The sequence below is a fragment of the Erythranthe guttata genome, chromosome 14, assembly GCF_056151865.1.
Source record: "Erythranthe guttata isolate IM_541 chromosome 14, IM_541, whole genome shotgun sequence".
Taxonomy (NCBI): Eukaryota; Viridiplantae; Streptophyta; class Magnoliopsida; order Lamiales; family Phrymaceae; genus Erythranthe; species Erythranthe guttata.
The window spans coordinates 8,587,280-8,611,072 of record NC_142546.1 but is presented as its reverse complement, the minus strand read 5'-3'; the positions used below and the strand labels follow the sequence as shown (position 1 = coordinate 8,611,072).

Here is a 23,793-nt window from a genome sequence, read left to right as displayed (position 1 = left end):
ATCGGATTTTTTCTTCGGAACGACACCGCCAAAAATCAGAACTTCCATTTTTATTTTTTTATTCACAATAGTATTGATTTTATAGAAGCAATTTTCAAATATGGAATTGGAATTCTCATAATTAGTTTTGGCAAATAAAAGCGAATCGAAAATTGGAATATCATATATATATATATATATATATATATATATATATATATATTCCAATTCCAACTTAAAAAGGAGTAAAAAATGGAGTTAAAACTTGGAACGAAAATTATTATCTCAAATCGACTTTATTTTGCACGGGTTAAACCTACACTCTCGTATAATATCTTGCAAACCATACCAGAAACGTAAACCACACTCGACTTATCATACGGGACAATTTTTTATTCAATTTTCACCCTATAATTTGATGGCTCTATTTTCTGTATCTTCCAGACAAGTGTTGTTCAAAGCTCATAAAACTGTTTGTCCGACACGTGTACACCACATATTTGTTGGGAAAAAAATAATAAAATAGAAAACAGATAAAAATATTAATAACAATAATAAGAAAATAAAAATAAATAAATTCGAAACTATCAGAATTTCCCGCAAACACAAACATGAAACACCCTTAACAATCCAAACTGCACCTTCAAAAACACAGCACACACAAAAAATCCAGATCTCCATTTCTATCTGAAACAAAACTGCAATTTAAATTTTGTAGAATCAGAAACTATTGGACTCAGTGAGTTTGCGCCGGAGCGAATTATGGACGGTAGTTTGATAACGAGGCTAGAATCGGCGGTGACGCGGCTGGAGGCGCTGTCCGCCGGAGGTTTCCTCCATGTAGGTGCGGCGGAGGTCAGTCGAGATGCCGGCGCCGCGGATCCCTCGATTGTGGCGTTTGACGATCTCATTTCGCAACACGTCAATGGAGTTACGATCGCCGCGGAGAAGATTGGAGGACAGGTTTTCGATGTTTCGAAGATTATCGAGGAAGCTTTTAATATCCAGAGAGATCTTCTCGTTAAAATCAAGCAAACTCAGGTTATTTTCAATTCTCGTTAAAATTAGCTGTATTATTGGTGTTTTTGTTCGTAATTATATTGTTGATTTTCGATTAAAACATTCGATTCTCGTTAGTTCGATTACTGCATTGTACCGTGTAATTCAGTAGATACTGTAAATTCAGAATGATGAAATTTTATGATTGGGAATTTGGAATCACTGTCATGTTGGAGACATTCGTTTTTGTGATCGTTTGTGATGTATCGATGTTGAGCACATGGAATCTTAGATTCCGAATAGTTATCTTAAATTGATAATCTTAAAATTGTGATTGCCGATTTCAACATGTGTAGAAATACTCCCCAATTTGTCTGAGTTGATCTGTGGTAATCTCACTTTTTTGTTTTGATGAAAGATGTATTGGAATGAAAGAGAACCGAATCAGAGAGATGACAGTGACACTTTTATTAATAATGCGATTATCAATTTGTATGTTCGGGATTAAAAATTCCAACGTAGTTTTGTACAAAACATATGATTATGGAATTATACGATGCCTTTTTTATGGGTGAATAGTATAGTATGATGAGAAAGTGGTTATAAATTTCTAACTATATTTTGCAAGTGTTCCAGTTGAATTAGGCGGATAATATCTGTGCATTAAATTGCTTCTTTATTTTTGACTATCTGCTATTCTATTTCACTTCCCTTTTCCTTTTTAGTTTTACTCCGATTCTCAAAGTTAGGTTATGCCAACTATGCAGAAACCTGATATGGCGGGGTTAGGCGAATTCCTTAAGCCATTGAATGAGGTTATTACAAAAGCTTCTGCATTGGCGGAGGGAAGGCGGTCTGATTTTTTCCACCACCTAAAGACAGCTGCCGATAGTCTCTCTGCTCTTGTATGGATCGCATTTACTGGAAAAAACTGCGGTAAGAATTATTTAAAAAAGAAAAAAGAAAAAAAAAGAACTTATAGATATATGTGCCACTGATTCAATTAGCTCACTCTCATCTCTTTCTTCTTCGATATTATAATCTGCTCCCTTGTGGTAGGTATGAACATGCCTATTTCACACGTTGAAGAAAGTTGGCAAACAGCTGAGTTTTACTGTAACAAGGTAAATAATCTTATTCTTCACCTATCTAACTTGAGATTAGTCTACTCTTCAATAAGTGGAAGAAAAGGAAAAGAGAAAGGACAACAAAAACACATAGGAAGAAATCATAGGAACATTTTTGTGATTCTTCAGCCATATGTTTATCGTTTCATGTCGGACTTCCTTCGTTGCCCTAATTGGAGTAATAGCAGTAGTAACCTTGTCATAGTGTCGGATATTTTGTGCCACGTGAATTCAGAAATAAGGACGGGAATATGCTGAGTGATTGTTCCTTATTAACTTTTTGCTTTTTATTTACTGAAAATGTCTATGTTCCTCATTAACTTTCAATATATTCTGACTGAAAACCAGATTCTAAGAGGTGAAGGCATATGCTGATTATTACGAAGTGAGTTTAGCAGACTAATCATTACGAGTATAAATTTGTTGGCAGTGAATCAATCAATGTACATACAAATATTTTCTTGGTTTATTATTGAAAGGTTATCATAAGTCGATAACTAAATTGATGATTTAAGATATTCTAGTTGGAATTCATTTCGTTCAATAATAACTAAATGATGTTATTGAAATATTTGATGATCATCTCGTTTTTCGCTTAGATTCTTGTGGAGTACAGAAACAAAGATGCAAGTCATGTCGAGTGGGCAAAGGCTTTAAAGGAGCTTTACGTGCCTGGCTTAAGGGATTATGTCAAGACTCACTATCCATTGGGTCCTACATGGAGTGCCACAGGGAAGACAGTATCACCCGCTCCAATGAAAGGTCATGGTCCAGCTGCTCCACCGCCTCCGCCTGCTTCACTTTTCAGCTCCGAAACAGCACAGCCTTCTTCTTCCCGCCCGAAAGAAGGGATGGCTGCTGTTTTCCAAGAACTTAATTCTGGAAAACCAGTTACTTCAGGTAATTATTTCACCTTTCTGTTCCCTCTATTTACATTTATTCCTCGTTTGGGAATCATGACAGGACTTAATAGACAATGTCATCGATGTTTGTCAGATATTTGGTGTTTTGGAATTCCGGGTTTTAATGAACCTTATGAAGGATATTTTACAAACCCCAAACATAAGATAGTTGATCTTGTCAATCCCATCTACATTTCCCAAACGAGGCCTTACAAGATTTACTTATTCATCATCTGAGTCTGTTTTGAAATTTCTTCAAGGTCTGAGGAAGGTGACTGCCGATATGAAGGCCAAGAACCGTACAGATAGAGTTGGTGTAGTTAGTATTTCTGAGAAAGAAAGCCGTGCTACTTCACCCGCTTTACCTAAAACCGGGCCTCCAAAACTAGAACTTCAAATGGGTCGAAAGTAAGTAGTGTTTATATTTATCCATACTCGATGTTGATATATATATATATATATATATATATATATATATATATATATATATATATACTGCTGCTGTGCTGCATTTGATTACTTTTTCACTTTTTTTGTTTTATATTCCTTTCAGGTGGGTGGTTGATAATCAAATTGGTCAAAACAATTTAATAATTGATGAGTGTGATGCAAAGCAGACAGTATATGTATACGGGTGCAAGAATTCCGTTCTTCAGATCCAAGGTATATACTCTTTTGCTAAAATGTATCCTTTTGCATTGTGCACTGTATCGAATATAATCTGCCATCCATTTGAATTTGGCTTCAAGTTTATAATCTAAAGGAGACGATAACTATATGCAGGAAAAGTGAACAATATTACCTTGGACAAGTGCACTAAGATGGGAATCGTATTCAAGGTCAGTAAAAAATAACTCGTTTTAAAATGAACTGTTTGTCTGAATTATGGGAGCCGTAATAATTTAAATGTCAACTTCCAATTAGGATGTTGTGGCAGCTTGCGAGATTGTCAATTGTAATTCTGTGGAGGTGCAATGTCAGGTAATAAAAATTCCTAAAAATATGCCTCAGCCATCGAGAGAATAAAATATCGTTCATCTAAAGACCGTCATTTTTATTTGCGAATTTTCCTTCATAGGGCTCGGCTCCTACAATTTCAGTAGATAATACAGCAGGTTGCCAGCTGTACTTGAGCAAAGATTCTTTAGAGACTTCTATAACAACAGCAAAGTCGAGCGAAATCAATGTACTAGTACCTGCATCCGAAACAGACGGTGATTGGGTATGTTTCATTTTCTTTTATAAATGCTTAATCCAAACAATCATATTATAAATGACTACGTAGCAGACTGTAAAAATTATTTAAAACTTTAAGCTAGCCGAAAAAAAATGAACACTAACACTGGACAATGATAGTAGTTATTTTACGTAGAAATGTTTGAAGATAAGTATATATATATTTTTTTACAGGGAGAGCATGCTTTGCCACAACAGTATATTCATGTATACAAGGATGGCCAAATTGTAACAACTCCAGTGTCCCACTCTGGAGCCTAAATTAAAAGGCTTTTTTTTTTTTTAAATTCAAATGTAAGCGTCGAAATTTCTTGGTGTTATTTTCGCCATTCTTTTTTCTTTTTCAATTCTTTTCGGAGGTCGAGGGTTTTTTTTTTTTTTTTTTCTTTTTACCTTTGAATTTGTTATTAAAACGTGCAATTTTGGTTTAACGTTCTATTTTGATGAATTTTGTTAGGTCTATAACCCCTGTTATTGCGAGTGAGAGTTATGTTTGTAGGTTTGTGGCATTTATACTACACCTCGTGAATTTCACTGGGTGAAACTCGACACAGGTGTGTGTACATATTTACGCACATTTACATATTTTATATCCGTGATTGTGCGTAAATCAAAGGTGAAAAATCGGTCGATGCATTTCACAAGGTGTAACATCTAGGATATCGTGTTTGTGAATTGAATTTTCCTGTGATGTTTACCTTACTATATTATTTTTTGTTATTTTCCCTAGAATGCATCTAACTATATTTCACGATGAAATTGGTGATGCGATTGTTTCGTTTTCTCACTCGCAAGGACGCGTTTGTTGAGTCGGATTGGAACTTTTTTCTGAGGTCTTGTACACTACACTAGGTGAATTGTATTTAGCACGTAACTCAACATAGATATATACACACCACTATATACAAACACATACATACATATGAATATGTGTAAAATAAATAATTACGAATAGTTTATGATGAGATTTATATTTTTGATGACATTCACTGAGTGCAGCATAGAATAGATCAATAATTGATTTACTTGCGGTTGAAATAGATTAATGGAAATACTTCATTCTCAACTATATTACATAAGGTCCAAATTTCGATGAATCTAAATGATTTATGTTTTTGCTGGTAATTAGTTTATGGTTTTCTTGAGTTTTTCATAATTTTCTCTGCCATATAGAGCAAATGTTTGAAATGCTTCAATGGCAGATACCCCATTCATAGGAAATATTAGTCACAAGAAAGTAGGGTTTTTTGCAAAAACCACCCCTCCGTAATCTCGAATTGCTGAAAAACCCCTCGTGTTAAAAATATTAGCACAAAACCCCCTATGAAAAATAGTCAAAGCCAAAAAAGACCCTACGAGCTCGATGTGTTATACACTCGCGCTTTATGCGACTGGGCCTCGTATTTTGGAACGAGAAAGACCTAAATACCCTTTAAATCAATTTTTGAAATTTATAAATTTACCCAAAATATTTTTCATAAGCTCAAAATGAAGTTTTCAGAATTTTCAATTCAATCCCCACTAATTTCAAAAAAACCCTCTCTCCAAATTGTATAGAACCAAATTGCAATTTTTATAATTTCACAAAACTTCATCATCTTCTTCCCCTCTCCAGATCTGCTCCTCGCCAAATAAAAAATAAATAAATAAAACAAACAAAAACCAGCAATTCATCTTCGTAACCTTCCCATTTGCAAAAGAAGAAAAAAAGACCAAAATTGCTTCCTCCATCTAAACCCGCCAAAGGCACTTCAAGCACAAAAAACACAGGCCCAGTACAATACATACACGTAGGGCTGGGACTGGGTTGGTTTTTATCCACCAACCGATCCATTACCGACCATATTTTTAGGTGGATAATCAATTTTTAACCGACCCATTGGATCGGGTCGAAAATTTCAACCAACCCATCTATAATGGGTCGGTTGGTGGTTTATAATATTATCAAAAGTTGGTTGACCGATAATTATCGGTCATCCAACTATACTATTAAAATTTTATTAAAAATATAAAATAAAAGCCGTGTTTTCTTAAGTGGTTATTGAAATTATCAAAATAATTAGTATTATAAATTTTAAAACAATCAACAACGGAAAATATTTTGACCAAAATCTTCCACCAGTTTCTTTATGCCCAAACTTAAACAAAAAACCACCAAAACTCCACTAAATCTCTTGTTCATGTTTGAAATTACTTTGAATTTTATAATTATATTTTTTCGTTAAATTGTTCTTAATTATTTTAAACTGATAAATGATGATCGCACAATGACAATACGCAAAATGTGGATATTTTTACTCCAATGTTTGAATTTTTTTAAGTGAACTATGTGGCGGGTATAAACCATCAACCGACCCATTTCGGAACCAAATATTCGGTTGTCAACCATCAACCGACCCATAAAGGTTGGGTCGGCAACGGTTTTCAAATTTGAGCAAAAATGGTTTGACGGATGGGTCGGTTTTTAGGCTGGTAATCGACCGACCCAACCCAGTCACAGCCCTACATACACGCACAAAACGTAACCCGATCTAAAATCTTGATTTACAAGAGATATGAAAGAACCCATCAAACATAAAGCATAATATTTTTTTGGGGTGGGAAGGCAGGTGGTGATGCGGCGGTGGTGCGGCCGTGGTGGTGGTGATGCGGCGGAAGTGCGGCCGATGCGGCGGTGGTGATGCCGCGGTGGTGCAGCTGTGGTGGTGGTTGTGATGCGGTCGTGGTGCAGCCGTGGTTGTGGTGATGCGATGGCGGAGGGCTCGATGGAAGAATTGGGTTGCGGGATAAAGACGATGGCCTGAGTGATAATTTTATTTTTCTTTCTGCATTTTATTTATTTAATTGGAACATAAATTATTAAAGAATATGAGGGTTAGTTTAGTCATTTTATTTAAGTCAACTCCTAATTTCAAAATAAGAGCCAGTGTGCTTTATTAAAAATAATATAAGAGGAAGGGGGTCTATGCTAATATTTTAACATGAGGGGGTTTTTAGTCATTCAAAATTTCACAGGGGGTCTATGCAATTAGACCCAAGAAAGTAAGTAGGTAAACACCCTAAACTTATTCCAATAATTAGCTGTCTTCCCCGCAAGTTTTTCAACAATCCGATTCAACTATATTATCCCCAATTATTGTACATGTTTTATTACAAACATATACATTATTTTCATCAATCCGATGTCGTCCAGCGGTTAGGATATCTGGCTTTCACCCAGGGGACCCGGGTTCGATTCCCGGCATCGGAATTACTTTTTTAATTTTTGTTAATTTAATTTTTGATAACGTAATATTCAATTTAGTATTAAATAAATGGGATTATTCGGGAAAACCCCCTCATTTGAAAGTTATCTTTGGATAAATCCATTTTTTTTTCTCCTATTTAACATAAGTCCAAATTTAATATTGAATTTTAATAATACAATTATACCCCTTACTTTGCCAAAACCTATATCACACGTTTTCTCCGCCTCTCCCTCCTTTGTTTTTTCTCTTCTCTTTGTCGTTTCAATTTCTCTCTATCTCCAGCTCCTCGCCTCCATTGCCGAATCGAGTGACCTCGAAAAATACTACTGCAACTGCCGCCGCCGTGGACGCGTCAGATCCAAACAAGAAATTGCCGCCTTGGACGACTCCGACCAAACTTATAGTGCAGATGCTTCTCTAATGGCGTCATGGTACATATTCCCATATAAAAAATATTGCCATCAATATTCCGTTTGGTTCAATGGAGACGTGACGACGTCGTATCTGCAAATTGGGCTTCTTCTCCAAAGGTAGCTGCCGGATCTCACCCCGTTAGATCCGTTTGCCTTCTCTAAAATTTGATGTCGAAATTTTGAATTTCGGATCATCTTCCGTTTGGTTCATACGATTTGAATATTTCGATTATGTCGAGTTCCTTATGGTTTTCAATTAGACTTCTAATTTTTTTTTTTGGACATGTAAGAAAGAGATTTTTTAATTGTGAACTGCAATCAGGGATGAAAAGGTTCAATTCTTCTTTTTTTCATATGGAAAAAAATACATACTCACTTTGCATATGGTGTTTTTCGTTTGTTTCTACGGTGAAAAAGTTTGAAGTAAATAAGTTATGTCATTTTCTTTCGAACAATATGAATTTATTTTGTGGTGGTTGTAGGATTATGCGAATCTCTTAGTGAGTTTTGTAGTGAATAATTAAGTAAATTTGTGTAGTGGGTTTTGTGAATTTACTAGTGCATTATGCTAATTTTTAGTGGATTTAATTAATTAAAGCTTTAGAAAATTTAATGATATTGCCGATCAATCATTTTTAACAATTAATTAAGATACAGTGCGAATACACATACATCAACATCTTTAACAATGTCCGAACTTCATATATATCATATTCTTTGCAACATAATCATCCATAAAATTGAAAACTCAGACTACGTATCTGTAATTAATCAATATTACACATTGCTCATTCATTAATCTCTCAATATTATATTTATAAATATATTGCTAGCTAGAAAAATGGTTTTGTAATTATACAGAGCTATTTTCATGTTTATATTGATGTTTATACGTAGTGGTTTTCATGTTTATATAGTTGCTTATACAGAGTGGTTTTCATGTTTATATAGATGTTTATACAGAGTGGTTTTCATGCATGTTTATACAGACTGGTTATCATGTTTATATAACTGTTTATACAGAGCGATTTTCATGTATATATTGTTGTTTATACATAGTGGTTTTCATGTTTATATAGTTGTTTATACATAGTGGTTTTCATATTTATATAGTTGTTTATACATAGTCGTTTTAATGTTTATATAGCTATTCATACATAGTGGTTTTCATGTTTATATAGCTGTTTATACATAGTGATTTTCATGTTTATATAGTTGTTTATACAGAGTGGTTTTCATGTTTAAAAAGAATAAATCACATACAAGACATGAATCCAAAACATGCTGCTGAAACCCACTATTTTCAAGCAAATAATTCACTTTAAAAACAACTATTCTAAGTAATGTATGTATATTGAAAAGAACACACTACATGAAAGACATGAATCCAAAATTACTGTTGCCGAAACCCACTTTCTTCTGAGCAAATAATTCACTTTAAAAACAACTATTTTATGTAAATTAGTGGATTTTTGTTGATAGCAGAGTGGAATTGATCTAATACAAACATTGAAGTTCCTTGATTTTCCGTATTGGAAGTGTAATACAATCTTTAACTACAATAATTTTCAATATCAAATAGCATAATCAACTACGATTACACTAATCGACTAATTAAATTTAAACAGCCCTATAACAGAAAAAGAGCTCCGAATAATCAACAAAAAAAGATTGTAGTGTAATTTGTGCCTGCATCTAAAGTCCTTTTGCCGTTCATCATATTGGCTTTCCGTTCCCCTAAAAAAATTGCAACAGTCAGAATTAAAATTTTGCATTTTTTTTTCCGTAGATGTTTTGAATCTGAAATTATCGTAAAAAAAAAGGAACACATACTTCTTCATGGTCGGTTGTATCGAAAATTGCAGAGATAATAATGGTATTTAACGGGCTTCTCGAAAGATTCAGTTGTCGCCTAGGTCAGCTTTTCGTCAAACTTTTTTCATTCTCCCGTTGATTTTTAGGCTTCATTCTCCCGTTGAATTTTGTTGCTTGATTAGTGGGGCTTTTTGGAGAAATTGTAGGAGTTGTTTCGGCAACGTGGTAATAGGCGGTGATTTTTCAAGTTTTGGCTCATTAATAAATACCACGTGCCACTATAGGGGTAATATAGGGTTATTGAATTATTTGGATTTATCTCAAATATGTGATTTAAATTTGGGGTTATCCCTCTACCGAAATACAATGAGGGGGTTTTGTGAAATAGTCCCTAAATAAATATACTTACAGCATCGATCCGATGTCGTCCAGCGGTTAGGATATCTGGCTTTCACCCAGGGGACCCGGGTTCGATTCCCGGCATCGGAATTCTTTTTTTAATTATTGTTAATGTGATTCATTTTATTGTTATATGAACTATTTTAGAATACGTTCATACCATTAATCCGATGTCGTCCAGCGGTTAGGATATCTGGCTTTCACCCAGGGGACCCGGGTTCGATTCCCGGCATCGGAATTACTTTTTGATGAATATTTGTAAATTTATTTATTGACAAATTAATGAAAGTACATATCTATTATAAAATTATGGACTTTAGCACATTCAAAAATATGGCTTTGACATGTGTAACTATGATTTGTTCGATGCTACACCCGGTGAAAAACACCGGGTGGTGGGTCTTCAGCTGCCACGTGTCTCTTTTTTATATTTTATAATAGATTCCCCGCTAGGGTTTACCTTTAGGGGTTTTAGAAAAATAAAAAAAAGAACACGTGGCAGCAGAAGACCCACCCGGTGTTTTTCACCGGGTGTAGCATCGAAGGAACCGTGTAACTATTTAGAGTAATGAATAACTAGGTGTGGACATGTGTCATAAGGTTTCTATATGGTGTTTCTATGTTTTTCCACTAACACAATTATATTTCTATTTATATTTTTATTTAATTTGCCATAGTGGGAATTTCATCATGCATTTCTCAAAACATAACCTCTCTTGCAAATGAGTAGTATTCTATCTCTATCGAATTCAACTTCGTATAATCAATAAACGAGCTAATGGGAATTATTTCACAACAATATCTATTTTTATTTATTTATTCTTTCTTTTTTTCTGAATTTAATTTCTCTCTCTAATAATCAGCAGCAAAGAGTTCATCTGCAGATTTGCGTAACAAAGTCCAAATCTTGCATATAAACATCATTTGTTTAACGATGTCTCTAACTATCCATAGATGAGTTTTCGATATCATGCAATGTTGATAATCATTGACAATTTGACATGGTGGTTCTCATAAATACTGGTCTCATTAACAACACACAGTCAAATATTAAGCGCCTTTAACCTTCCAATTTTCAATATATAGTCGATGTTGATAACCAATAAACGCATAAATAAACTATTCTCATTCCAACTATACGAACAAGTAATATACCGTGACGTGACAAACCCCCGACTACACATGATATCTTACAAAGTTACGACATTAAAATCGAAATTCAGTTCATCATCTCAAAAGGAGAAATGATAAGAAATCAATCGATATAATATACTATGGATTTTCCCCATTCCAGCGGAAAAGTCGAATATTGTACACAGTCCATATATTTTTCCACTACTAGTGTGCTCGTACATACAAACTCTCATCTCCATTACGCAAATAAATCTGACTGATGTTAGTAAAACAAGAATTTAATCTACCAAACAAAAATAGTTTCCTCAGCCAAGAAATACAAAAAAAATAAAATAAAATAAAATAAAAGGGTTGAGTTTTATTTAAAAACTACCCACTAGCAACGATTTCATGGATCACATCACTAACATTTACGTCATCAGATCTCACAGCTAACTTCATCGCCACATCTTTTGAGCCATCAATACCGAACGACAATCGGACAAGCACCTTCACATTGCCTATGTACACACCCGATAACAAACATGTATGCGATCTCGAGTTGCTCGTAACAACCTCTGTTCCCTGTGAACACAAAACGGACCCCACAAAAACGTATGTATGTACGTACTCTATTAGCTTTATTTACAAAAAAAATAAAAAAAAAATAGGTGGTTTGAAATACATTAGCAGATTTAAGATTAATGAGGAACATCTAAACATTTCAGCAGATTGAAACCCCTTACCTTAACAATTGATCTGACGCAATTTGTTCCACAAACTATTTATTTGGAGTGTTGATGGGATTGATAAGATTGATTGAATTGGTTAGCTTATATTATCCGTAACGATGTTATGTGATTATACAATCCTTGTTTTTGGTGATATCCTTCGTAGGTGGATTGTAATAATGGGACTGAGTTTAGACTAAATATCCTTATATGCTTGATTAAAGTCGGGGCTCAATTTTATCACGGGCTTGAAACATAAACCCTACTCCCTCCGTTTCAAAACAAGCATCCCTTTGACCATATTATTGTTTCCCATCATACTAAGTGTCGCTTCAGAATTTCAAGGCAAAATTATTAATAATTTATTTACCAATTTTGCCCTTTATCATTGATTGTTCAAGGTCATTAATTTGTACAACTAATTTATCTTTCTTCAAGGTTTCCATTAAAAAGGAGGCTATTTATTTATCTATCAGGTTTCTTAATCCCTGTTGTGTTTACCGTAAACGAAACTTATTTTGAAATGGAGGGAGTAAAAATTAGACAAACCCTGATCATATTGTCTATTAAGTCCTTATCCTAGTTCTCAAACATGGCCTAACAAGTCACAATCCTCAGCTTTGGCAACAAACAGAAAGACTAATTATCGTAAAATTAAGGTACGTCGTAAAGGAGTGACTGACCTCACAAGGTTGCATGCCAAGAAGATTGATGACTGCATTCACAGCTTCTGTCAGACTTTCTCTAGCACCAAGACCATATTCATCTACACGCTCAGATTCAGCGTCCATGCTTTCCCATGCATTCTTGAAGTTAGAGACCCCCACTTTAAGAATATAATCTGCAGCAACTACTTCGAAATCCTCTAGCTGGTACTCATCCTCCACACCATCATCTTCAGCCTCACCGGTAGATGTATCAACCTAAACCAAATTTAAAAAAAAAATGAATTTACGGATAGAGAACAAGACTACCGGTATATGAACAATAATTAAGCAAATTTGCAATAAATTCTCTTAACTATTGAGTTAAATTAGTTAAGGAACATATAATTACCTCTTTAACAGTAAACCTCAGCGTATTCGAGAATTTCCCGATGGCAGGGATGCCTTCAGGTTTCTCATATGCCACAAATGTTTGGGCTGGTGTATCATATGGAAGAGATTTTATAGGTTTTGTTCCTACTTCAGAGAACTCCTCTGCTTCAGAAGCATCCACAACAACGGTCACCTTGCAGAAGGGAGACAACAAATAAGAAACCAAATCCTTATATTAAGGTCAAAAGGTAGGGTAAAAAAAGAAAAGAAAACTTTCGGTTTTTACATTTTCAAGTAGCTGTTCTGCTATCGTATTTGTGCAATTGTACTGAAACACCACGTGGCTGTCAAATATATGCTTGACAACATTAACTGCATACTCGGTTTCTGCTTCTGTAAGCTCCACCGGAGCTGATGACTGATCACGAGCAATGAAAATTCATCAAATTACTTTACTCATCAAGGCATTACAACAATTAATCATGAGATGAATTAAATTATGAAAAAAAATGCTCATTAACAAAACCTTGAAAAGCTTTCCAAAACTTGCAAATTCAGGGATCGCGGTGAGAATTCTTTCATAAGCATCAGCTGCAGAAGTGGGGGGCGGAGGTGGAGCACCCAAACCAGTTGGCTTTTTGCCAGTGGCTTTCTTCTCAGCAAGAGGCTGAGATTTAACCTCCCTAGGGACAGATGTAATATCAAAAGGCTTTTCTGCAGGATTTTGTAACTGTTTCAAAAGAACAAGTGGTGATGGATTAAAGTAGGGCTGGAAAAAAAATACCGATTACCATATACCATGGTATACCAACCAAGGATTACCGAAAAATTACCGAAAGAACGGTTACCATTATCTACGGTACGGTATTAGTACCGTACCATTACAATATGGTACGGTATTGGTATTGTATTTCTAATACCACGGTAGTACCGTACCGTACCGCAATTTACATTTTAATCCGATTAATATGGTTTTTTCGATATTATTTTTTATAATTCTATTTTGTTTACTTAGAATCTTATAAATGGCAACAATTATTTTTCCCTTAAGTTAGTTGTAGTGTATTGTTTTTTTTTTTCTACCAAGTTGAATTTTGAAATTGAACATATATGTTCTACTAAATTGTCTTTTATGTTCCCTATAGCCAACTAATTTTATTATATATGATGTATGAATATTTTATTTTTCTACCTACATGTATGTATAGCATTGGTAAAGTATTTATTGTATGTAATAATTATTAAGTACAATCAAGTTCCTAACAAATAGCTAGTTGTTCCATTAAACAACATTTACATTATTATGGCATATGTTCTTGTTTCAATGAAGCAAATTATGTTAATTATTCCGATTATACACCGGACATTCTTCGAAAATAAAATACAACTCATACAAGAGTAACTAGAACTATTTTCAATTGGGATATATATGTATATATTTAACTCATTTGTTTTTTAATCTCTGATACATCACCAAATACGGTAGAGTACCACGTACCGATTGTACCGTACCGAAAATAACGGTATACCGAACATTGGTATACCGAACTTTTTGGTATGGTAACGGTATGAAATTTTTCAATACCGCAATGTACGGTAGGTACACGGTATTGAGCCAAATGTTTGGCAACCGTACCGAATCCACCCCTAGATTAAAGGCTTGAAGCTACACATAAAAGGCTGCAAACACGAATATAAAACCACACTCGGATAGGCACTGACTCGGTATAAGTACTTACATAGTTTTTCAAAGTAATCTCCAAATTTGTCAGGGGTATATCAAATGAGCCAAACAAAAAATCTTTAACATCTTTGTGAGTTTCAGTAACTGAACCATCTCCAAGAGTGTTTAGGTACAGTGTGGCTCTATCACGAACCTGTAAATAGGATGGCGGAGTTGTACATAAGTTTCACAGAGCAACAAACATACATATTCTTGAAAATTTGCATGTGCAGTCAGAACCAGTGCTTTCAAACTGTCTATAATTTGGGAGGATCACTACTAGGTCGCCTTCAACTAAATGTTTATATTATTCCTAGTTGACTAAAAAATAATACATGCTTAAAATATCCATAACTAGAATAATCATTTCAAGCATTATCACACCAATGGCAAATGAAACTTCCCATTTTTACATTCAAGAATGTAACAACACATACATAATTAAACATTAAGCAATGAAAGACTGGCCAAATAAAAAAGAAAAAAGATAAGTTCCTGAGGAACATGCACCATTATCCAGTACCGACCCTCTACTTGATGGGAGAATGAAATCTAAAGACTAACATTACATTTGCATATACTGATATCTTAATTAGCGGCAGAGGGCCCGTAGAATTACAATCTAAGACGACGCTTCAAATCATTCATCTGTGGAAATCAAGCTAACCACAAGAAACACTAACTGTTCAAAAAACATTCAGTGGGACGTAAAACTGACCTCGTCATCATTGTCGAAAAGGCAACGCCTCAATAAAATGAATACGCGTGGCTGCAGAAAAGATAGTAAATGATTTCTTCTAGTTAGCAACTTAATATTCTTAACCGTAATGTTAACAATAGAGACTGCTGTAGACTTACTTTAAGTGTATCAACCATTGCACCAAATTTCGCTAGTGTGCTGACAGCACTGGCTCGGACAGTAGCATTCTCAAGTATCACTCTATTGTAAATATAGCGGATATATTTACTGGGATCTGAGGTCTTGGGTCCCTCATTTCCGAGAAAGTGAAGTATCTAAAATAACAACAAAGCAAAAAATTAGGATTAAGTGCGCAAAATTAGCTATCACCAAAGAAGAGCAGCCTAGATGAAAAGTATAGTGCAAAAATGTCAAAGTCAACCTGGGTGGAAAGATAAGTGAATTCACAATCTTCAATAAATTCACACAGATGCAGCAGTCCACTTTCTTTGGCATCTGGAATATCTCTAATCAGAATCACAATTGAATCAACAATTGCCTTTTTGTAGTCGAACCCACCCTCTTCCCTCAAGATATTGCTCAAGAAATTCATCCTGCAGAAATAAGATCAGCAAGTTTGAAAAAAAATATATTGATCAATATAAACAGTAATGGATGATAAAATTATTAATCTTTTGTTGGGCAAACTATACAATCACTTACAGAGATCTGTACTTCAGAGGGAACTTCAGACACAGTGATCTTATGGCGTCTACCACAACAATCTTAAATTCATCAGCAATATCAGACATGAAATTTGTAATCTGCTTCATCAAGCGATCGACACTAGATTCATTGCCTGTTTTCAGAAGAGTGGTAATGGCAAGAGTTGCTATACTTCTATTCTGGTCCGAAATCAAGCTCTCCATGTCTATATTACAACTTGTCACAGGCATAGGATGTGTCATAGCCACCTGCATGCATTTTAAATCTCGATACATTAAAAATAAGCGAACCTGCTTTATGAACAATACATGTTGCGTGCATGGAACTTAAAAACATGAGTGTGGAAGTGAAAATAGAGAAATATTATTCCACGAAATGGTCCAACATTGGTCTAAGATAAGAGTCTTTGCGGAGCAAGTAGTGTGGTATGATGCATAATTTTCAAAACAATAATGTTATTTTATTAGGTATCAACATGAACACTATATTATGGACAAGAAAAATGAAATAATGTCGTTGCAAATTATACCAATGTAGTCAGCACAGGGTGTAAACTCTTGAATTGCCGTTTGAGTTGTTCTATAAAAGTTGCTATTATAAATTTCCTGAAGACAAGTCCAAGCTACGGTTATTCGAACTTTAACAGAAATGAATAGGAACTTCAATCGAGCCAAAACCAATCTGCTAGAGCAAGTTCACACTAGATAGCATTATATCTGACAAAACTAAGCCATCAGGCTGATCATCTTTTGCAAGTCAATACAATTTGTTAGGGCTGGAAAATAATTACCGCCTACCGAATACCACGGTATACCTACCAAACAATACCGAAAAATTACCGAAACTTCGGTAACCATTACATTTGGTACGGTATTAGTACCGTACCACTATTATACGGTACGGTAGCGGTATCGTCTTTCGCTACCATGGGAATACCGTACCGTACCACAAATTTGAATTTTATAATTTAATTAATGTATATTTATTTTATATTGGTTAGTAATTAATTAAAATTAAACTTACTACATAAAATAAATAGGTCGAAACTTAAAAAAGTTGAAATACAGTTCTTAAAAAATAATGAGAAAACATTGAAGCTTAGTGCAACAAAAAAATCTACATCCCATTTGGTATTATTGAAATAATAGAGCTGCAAATTGAGATTGAAAAAAAAGATCATGAATCTAGTAATCTTATTTTGCAAGGTGTCACTAAATCAATGAAGTTACAGTTTGATAAATATTGAAGGAGTGTTGAAAAATTGAATAAGATCATGTAAATAGCCAATGTTCTTGTTTAAAGTATTGTGTTTTTATAAAGATCGTCTTCATAGTATAACAAATTAAAATTAACGGTAGAGTACCATATACCGATATACCGTACCGAAAGTAACGGTATACCGAATAACGGTATACCGCACTTGTTGGTACGGTAACGGTATCGAATTTTTCAATACCATATAATTCGGTAGGTACACGGTATTGATCAAAATATTCGGCAACCGTACCGAACCCACCCCTACAATTTGTTGTCAAAATAAACTATAAAATTGGTCAACTACTGTATCTATTTCTTGAAATGTAATGTCAGAGCCACCATGAATGCTGAGACAAGTTAGCAAAAGATATTTGCTTATCTGAGACCCAATCCCTTTCCTGCTAGTATTGGAAATCCCATATTTTACATATCCCTACAATTGGGGAAACTTTCACGTTCAGTTTTGAAGAGGGGTGGAGATCTTATAGGATCCTATCCATATTTTATTTTTGCCAGACCCATAACGAAAAAACCCACTTTCTTGCGATTATGAGGTTTATTTCGATCATGAAATCCAATGCTATCTCAATCAAATAACCAAAGTTACTTGAACAGTGGAATCGTCTAGTTATTCATATCGTACTTCAGAAAACATTGAACAATCGCTTTTTAGTGTCCTCATAAGAACAAACTCCAGATTTAAGTAAGATAAATTCAATAAACTTCAGTAGGTGGAAAAAAGTCAAATTATATAGCCCGAAAAAAAATTATAAAAAGAAAAAAAAAAATCACGAATAGAAGGAAAAAAAAAGTTATTATTTGTTAAATGATTGCTCATAAATCTGTATAGAAACACCAACCTTATTCAATGTACGGACAGCAGCAAACCTCAGCACGGGCTTAGAAGAACTTAAGAAAAGCTGCAAAACAGTTATGGCAGGGGTCAACTCCCGGGTAGTGACATTACTCAGTTCCGTGATTGCCTTAGCTGCTTCAAAGATAACCATTTCAGCTTTATGACGGAGACAACCCTCAAGATAGTCATAGAACGGGCGGTCTACTGTTTGAGAATTAACACCTGATTCCCTGATAACCTATATAGCTCCACAAATAAATCCTCTGTCAGAACTTCAAAGAACAAAAAATGGAAGGCATTTCTGAACTCCTTCAAGCCAGTAAAAACAACACCTGACTAGTGTAGCGAATCAAAAGGCATTGAGCTAAAGGAGAACGAACAGTCCCCTTTGTCAAGCTGGTAACCAACTTGCTAATAGCCAACCGATCGTTTTGTCGTATCTGCAAATTCAGATATATAAGAATCCAATCAAAACAGTCCAAGTCCTTTTCCCCGTGAAGATACTTAAAAAATGCAAACCATGTACCCAGTTCTATGTAGTTAATCTACTACATAACCAAGCAATTTTAAATTCCAAAATTGATCAACAAAGAGAAGAACAATGTCCATAAAATTTTGACGAAATCATAGAGCATAATCAATTTTCGCAAAGGTCAGAGTCCTCCTCAAGAGACTACTACGAAATAGAAGAAAAAAACTGGCTTAGGTAAAACAATAAGATTTAAATACCCCGACCACAGGTGACATTTTCTAGCTTCAGATGGAATATGGTTCACCTTGCCTATTCTTCATTAAAACTTTGTTCATTGAAAGGAAAAAAGGAGTTGTATATTCCCAAGAAAAAGAAAACAGAGACTAACCTATGGCAATTGTAATTTGTAGACCCATCAAAACTAAGGAACATGAGGAAGATTTCAGACCAGTTTTATTTGATGCCACATTGTAAGTAAGGAAGCTAACCCATACAGCCTTGTAACTAAAATTACTCGAGATTAGTTGTCCGAATCACAATTGTGTTCACGTGCCTTGTAACTATTGCAGCTCTTAATTAGTAGTACTGAAAAGTAATTCCTTGAATTCCCTTAGAAACTTTCAGATGAAATCAACAAAAGGTATCATAAGGACAAAGGTAGAAACAAAGTTGGGGATAGATGATCATTTGTTATGTTGAAAAAACTGTTCTATCAGTCTGATACTATCAAACAGTAAAGTTGTTACCTGGTGGAGCAGAGCAAGTGCATGGAACTGTACAAGTGCAGCCCGTGATTGCACAGCTTCTTGTACTTCATTACTCCATCTTTTTACTATCTCTGGAGTTGTCTGTAAAAATAGTCACAATGATTTTAACTCATACGGATTTCAGCTAAATACAAGTTGTACAAATCTCAAACATCTAATAGTACCTGTAGCAGGTGAATACCGCTGACAAGAGCAGCACTAGCAACTACTGGATTTTTGTCCACGATAGCTTGCTTTAGGTATCTCTCGATTTGTGTCAAAAGTGTTCCATCAATAATCCGACACAGAACACGGATAGCATTTGCTCGATACATATCAGTGCGGCTATTCATGTCCTTCATTAGGGAGCTTGTGACAATGATAACCTTTGATGACAAAGAAAAAAGTTCTAATCACTACCTCTTTGGACATTAAAGAAGTACCGAAAAGCTGCTAATAGCAAAGGAGGGACCATATGCCAAAGTTACCTCATCAGCAGAGGGAGAAATTTCCTTTATCATTAGATAAACCATCCTTCTCAAACCAATATCTTTGGACTGGAACAGCTTTGTGACAGCAAAAAATACATCTGTAGCTTCGAACTGTAATATAGATTAAAGGGGTTTAGTTATATCTTAAATAGACTAAAATATGTCACATGCCCAAAATGGAAAAGAAATAGTGGTTATTTTGCTACACTGCATCAACAATAGAAATTGAAAAATAAATACAAAAAATCATCTGCCCAAGGAGAACGAGGCTGACTAGGGGATGATATGAAATGAATAGTGATGCGAGCACAAGAACAGATATAGAGACTGCTATTCCTAAGGAAGTCAGTTTACAAGTTCCACAATGCACGAAGCATGATCATTGTAAAATGTAAATCATGTTGAAGCAATATTGTTTCAAATATGCCTAATCAAGTGCTATGTCATGGTGTTGTGAAGGATGTGTATATCTAGTCATGCAAGTTTAAGTTTATCTTCAAAATTACCCTGATGTTGGTGATATCTCATGGTTCCAAAAATGTGAAAGTGCGACATTACAATTGGTCTCTCAAATTGTGTTGCAGGAATCTGTACGGTGTGCCAATGCGTGCATGGACGAGGACATGTAGTATGTGTATGTGTGTGCGCGCGCGCGCGCGTGTGTGTGTGTGTGTGTGTGTGTGTGTGTGTGTGTGTGTGTGTGTGTGTGTGTGTGTGTGTGTGTGAGAGAGAGAGAGAGAGAGAGAGAGTTTGACCTTTGTAAAAGTTTCACCCTGATTCAGAAGATACAGAAGCTTCGTGATAACCTAAACAAGAGAGAGAAAGTTAGACCTGCATATTATCTTTTGAAAACAAACAGAAAGAAAAAACTGAAAACTGAACTAGATAGACAAAGCAATCTACCTGTGAACATTTTCTTGCATCTAACTGTGGGTCATTAAAAACCCTAGCTTCCTGTAACACCGCCCCCTTCTCAATCCCCATAAAAGGAGAGTAATCAACTGCAATTTCGACATGTTAACCATCATAAGATTAATCACGAAAAAATCCAAAAAAAAATATTTATCTACCAGATGTAAACACACAGTCAAGGATCCAGCACAACTGAAGTCCAACCAAGCCTATATATGCCACACCTTTATTCCATTTAACATCACGATTCTATCATATTTAGGAGTTACGATACGTTACTTAATACACTAAAAGGTTGCAAAATCAAATAAGTCATATACTTCCAGCCCTGAATAAGAATTAAGCCCCATACTCCAATTAACTGCATTACAAGCCTCTCTAATGTGTTGCTAATTCATTCTATACGAATACATCCGTGATTCCAAAATACCGAAAAAACTGCAGATCTAAAAACAAAATGCCAAGCAAAACTGCAATTGAATCATATGTCAAAGTTAACACGAGTTACAATCAAAACTCTGACATGTTCGCTAACTCCAAACAATGGAGAATCACATAAACCATAGAATTCTCAGCCTCGAGAGAAAACTAACAAAAAAATACTAAAATCCTATTGTATGACGGATCAACTTCACCAGATTGTCCATTATCAACAACACCAATCGTTGCCGTAATCATAGTCCAAACATAAACAGATCTGAATTTAATTTCAAAATAAGGTTAAAAAAAAATCAAAAAAATGACAGGAAATTACGATCAAATAAATCGCACAATTCAAAACAAACAGAAAACAGAGCGGAAGAATCAAAATTCAAGTAATGCACCTTCTTCATCGCGATCGTCGTCTTTCTTCACAAGCGGCTGCGCCATTTTGCAGAGATCTGTTTGGTTTCAATTCAACTGAAAGCAAAAATGAATTCGTTGTGTGACGAATCAGAAGTTTGTGAGAGGAGAATTAACGGATCTTCCGAAACAAAATTGTTTCTCCTGTAGATTTAATTTAATTGCAACGGCAATTAGTGTGTGTGTGTGTGAAGTGCAGATCTCTCTCCTCTTCTCTTATGATTCCCCAAATACACAGCTCGACGAACAACCGAAGGTACTGTTTGGGAGTTAATCTGGTGAGCGGTCAAGTGGAGTGGGGCAGAGGGGTAAATTAGGTAATATGTACTAATTAACTACCTACGTCATTATTTAGGTAGTGTAATTAATTATTTTTTTCTAGATAATTAAAGAAAGGGTAAATTACAACCACCCCTGAGTTGTGGTTAAATTACTAAATCCCCCTTCAAAGGTAAATTTAGGGATGTTAAATCGGTAAAACCGAGCCGAAATTTCGGTACGTCAATATTTCATACCATTTACCGAACTGAACATACGATTTAGTTCGGTAAATAACTGAATTACATTAATTTTATATAAAAATATTTAAAATGAGGGGTGGCTGTAATTACCCAAATGATAGGGTTTTTTTTGTAATTTGATTATACTTCAGGGGTGGCCGTAATTTGCGTAGATGCTTTTGATATATTTATTATTCAAACTTACTTTAATATTTTAAATAGGGTAAATAGCACTTAGCCCCCCTGTGGTTTTCACGTTGTGCACTTTACCCCTCTCTGATATCAATATGATCATTTTACCCCCTTGTGGTTGACAAGTTGTAGCACCGTCTAATAAACCGTTAAAGTTAACAGAAAAGGGACTGCCCCTTATTTTCCTACTATTTGCAGGTTATATTTTTTTTAATAAATAAATGTAAATTCAATTGGATTAGTTAAAAATAACATCAATTCATAGGACTAAAATACAATTATCAGGAGTTCAAAAAAAAAATCTTGCAAAGAATCTCTCTTCGTTAAAGTTGATGGAGCTACTGGAGGTAAGATGACGAACAAATTCAAAAAACAAAAAAAAATTACTTTTGGTTTTTTGCAATTTAATATTTTCATTTTTTAGGGATTTATTGCATTCAGCACACACCGATTGTTTTTCACCTAATTCTAACTAAAATATTCGTGTCATCAATTAATATCAGCAAAAAATCCATACAATGCAATTATTTTAGCACACTAGCTTCTAAAATCTCATTTGTGCTAAAAAAAAGTATTATAAGGATTTTTTTTTGGTTAATATTGTCATTACGTAGAGCCTTTTAGCAATTTGTATTATTAACACATAGATATACAATAAACTTATTTTTCTTAGTATAAATTAGTTTCTTATACGATCGAAATCTAAAAATACTCCTTTGGAGGGGACGAGTATTTTCAAATTGAAACAGGGGGCCATGACCCCCCACTGTTTCATAAAACTCCCTACAATTTAATATAGAGATTTATTATTTTTCGAGTATTCCAACACTATAGTAACCTAAAAAAAATTGTCCTTTGTTTTTTTTAATATAGAGATTTATTATTTTTCGAGTATTCCAACACTATAGCAAATACATTTTACCATGTGTATTGGTTTCTTTTAATAGTCAATTTGTCGTAGAAATTTAAGATATTTGCTTGATTTTTATTGTTTTTTCTTCAAATTAGTATTATTGTTACTATAATCCCTTTTATAATCTGTAAATTAATGAATTCAGGCGACTTTTTGTTTCTTGAATATTTGCTTTTGCAGTCGAGTTTAATTTGTGCCCATTCAGCTTCCCTTTTCGTAAGCAAAACGGAGAAAATAAAAGCAAATTTTCAGGGCAAATTAAAGTTGTTTCTTTTTTAGAATGAAAAATATAAAATTCATTTTTTTAAGCAAAAACACGAAGGAAATAAAATTATTTTTCAGTAGTAGTATATTACTACTATTATCAGCATAAACAGAAGTTTTCATATTCCCTTATAATGTTGCAATTTATAATATATATATATATATATATATATATATATATATATATATATATATATATATATATATATATATATATATA

The 23,793-nt window shown here is 34.4% G+C and overlaps 2 protein-coding genes and 3 non-coding genes across 5 annotated transcripts; 4 read left to right on the top strand and 1 right to left on the bottom strand.

Moving 5' to 3' along the window:
• The first annotated feature begins 511 nt into the window (after window positions 1-511).
• On the top strand, window positions 512-4,972 carry LOC105952061 (cyclase-associated protein 1). The gene is made up of 10 exons (XM_012975566.2): window positions 512-1,020; window positions 1,746-1,914; window positions 2,038-2,102; window positions 2,705-3,005; window positions 3,268-3,415; window positions 3,561-3,670; window positions 3,791-3,846; window positions 3,932-3,988; window positions 4,086-4,229; window positions 4,418-4,972. The coding sequence occupies exons 1-10, from the start codon at window positions 742-744 to the stop codon at window positions 4,502-4,504; spliced, it is 1,416 nt and encodes a 471-aa protein (XP_012831020.2). The 5' UTR covers window positions 512-741; the 3' UTR covers window positions 4,505-4,972.
• A 2,449-nt stretch (window positions 4,973-7,421) lies between these two features.
• On the top strand, window positions 7,422-7,493 carry TRNAE-UUC (transfer RNA glutamic acid (anticodon UUC)). Its single transcript has one exon. It is a non-coding gene; the product is annotated as a tRNA-Glu (tRNA).
• A 2,643-nt stretch (window positions 7,494-10,136) lies between these two features.
• Window positions 10,137-10,208, top strand: TRNAE-UUC (transfer RNA glutamic acid (anticodon UUC)). The gene has a single exon. It is a non-coding gene; the product is annotated as a tRNA-Glu (tRNA).
• A 76-nt stretch (window positions 10,209-10,284) lies between these two features.
• Window positions 10,285-10,356, top strand: TRNAE-UUC (transfer RNA glutamic acid (anticodon UUC)). The gene has a single exon. It is a non-coding gene; the product is annotated as a tRNA-Glu (tRNA).
• Window positions 10,357-11,363: 1,007 nt separating this feature from the next.
• Window positions 11,364-22,099, bottom strand: LOC105952062 (coatomer subunit gamma-2). The gene is made up of 18 exons (XM_012975567.2): window positions 21,686-22,099; window positions 20,853-20,950; window positions 20,705-20,755; window positions 19,947-20,060; window positions 19,644-19,844; window positions 19,459-19,560; window positions 18,573-18,680; window positions 18,245-18,478; window positions 16,125-16,375; window positions 15,844-16,015; window positions 15,581-15,736; window positions 15,441-15,491; window positions 14,739-14,876; window positions 13,526-13,729; window positions 13,286-13,417; window positions 13,019-13,192; window positions 12,646-12,885; window positions 11,364-11,816 (listed from the first exon to the last, which is right to left on the bottom strand). Exons 1-18 carry the CDS (start codon window positions 21,729-21,731, stop codon window positions 11,622-11,624), a joined length of 2,667 nt encoding a protein of 888 aa, XP_012831021.2. The 5' UTR covers window positions 21,732-22,099; the 3' UTR covers window positions 11,364-11,621.
• Window positions 22,100-23,793: the final 1,694 nt, after the last annotated feature.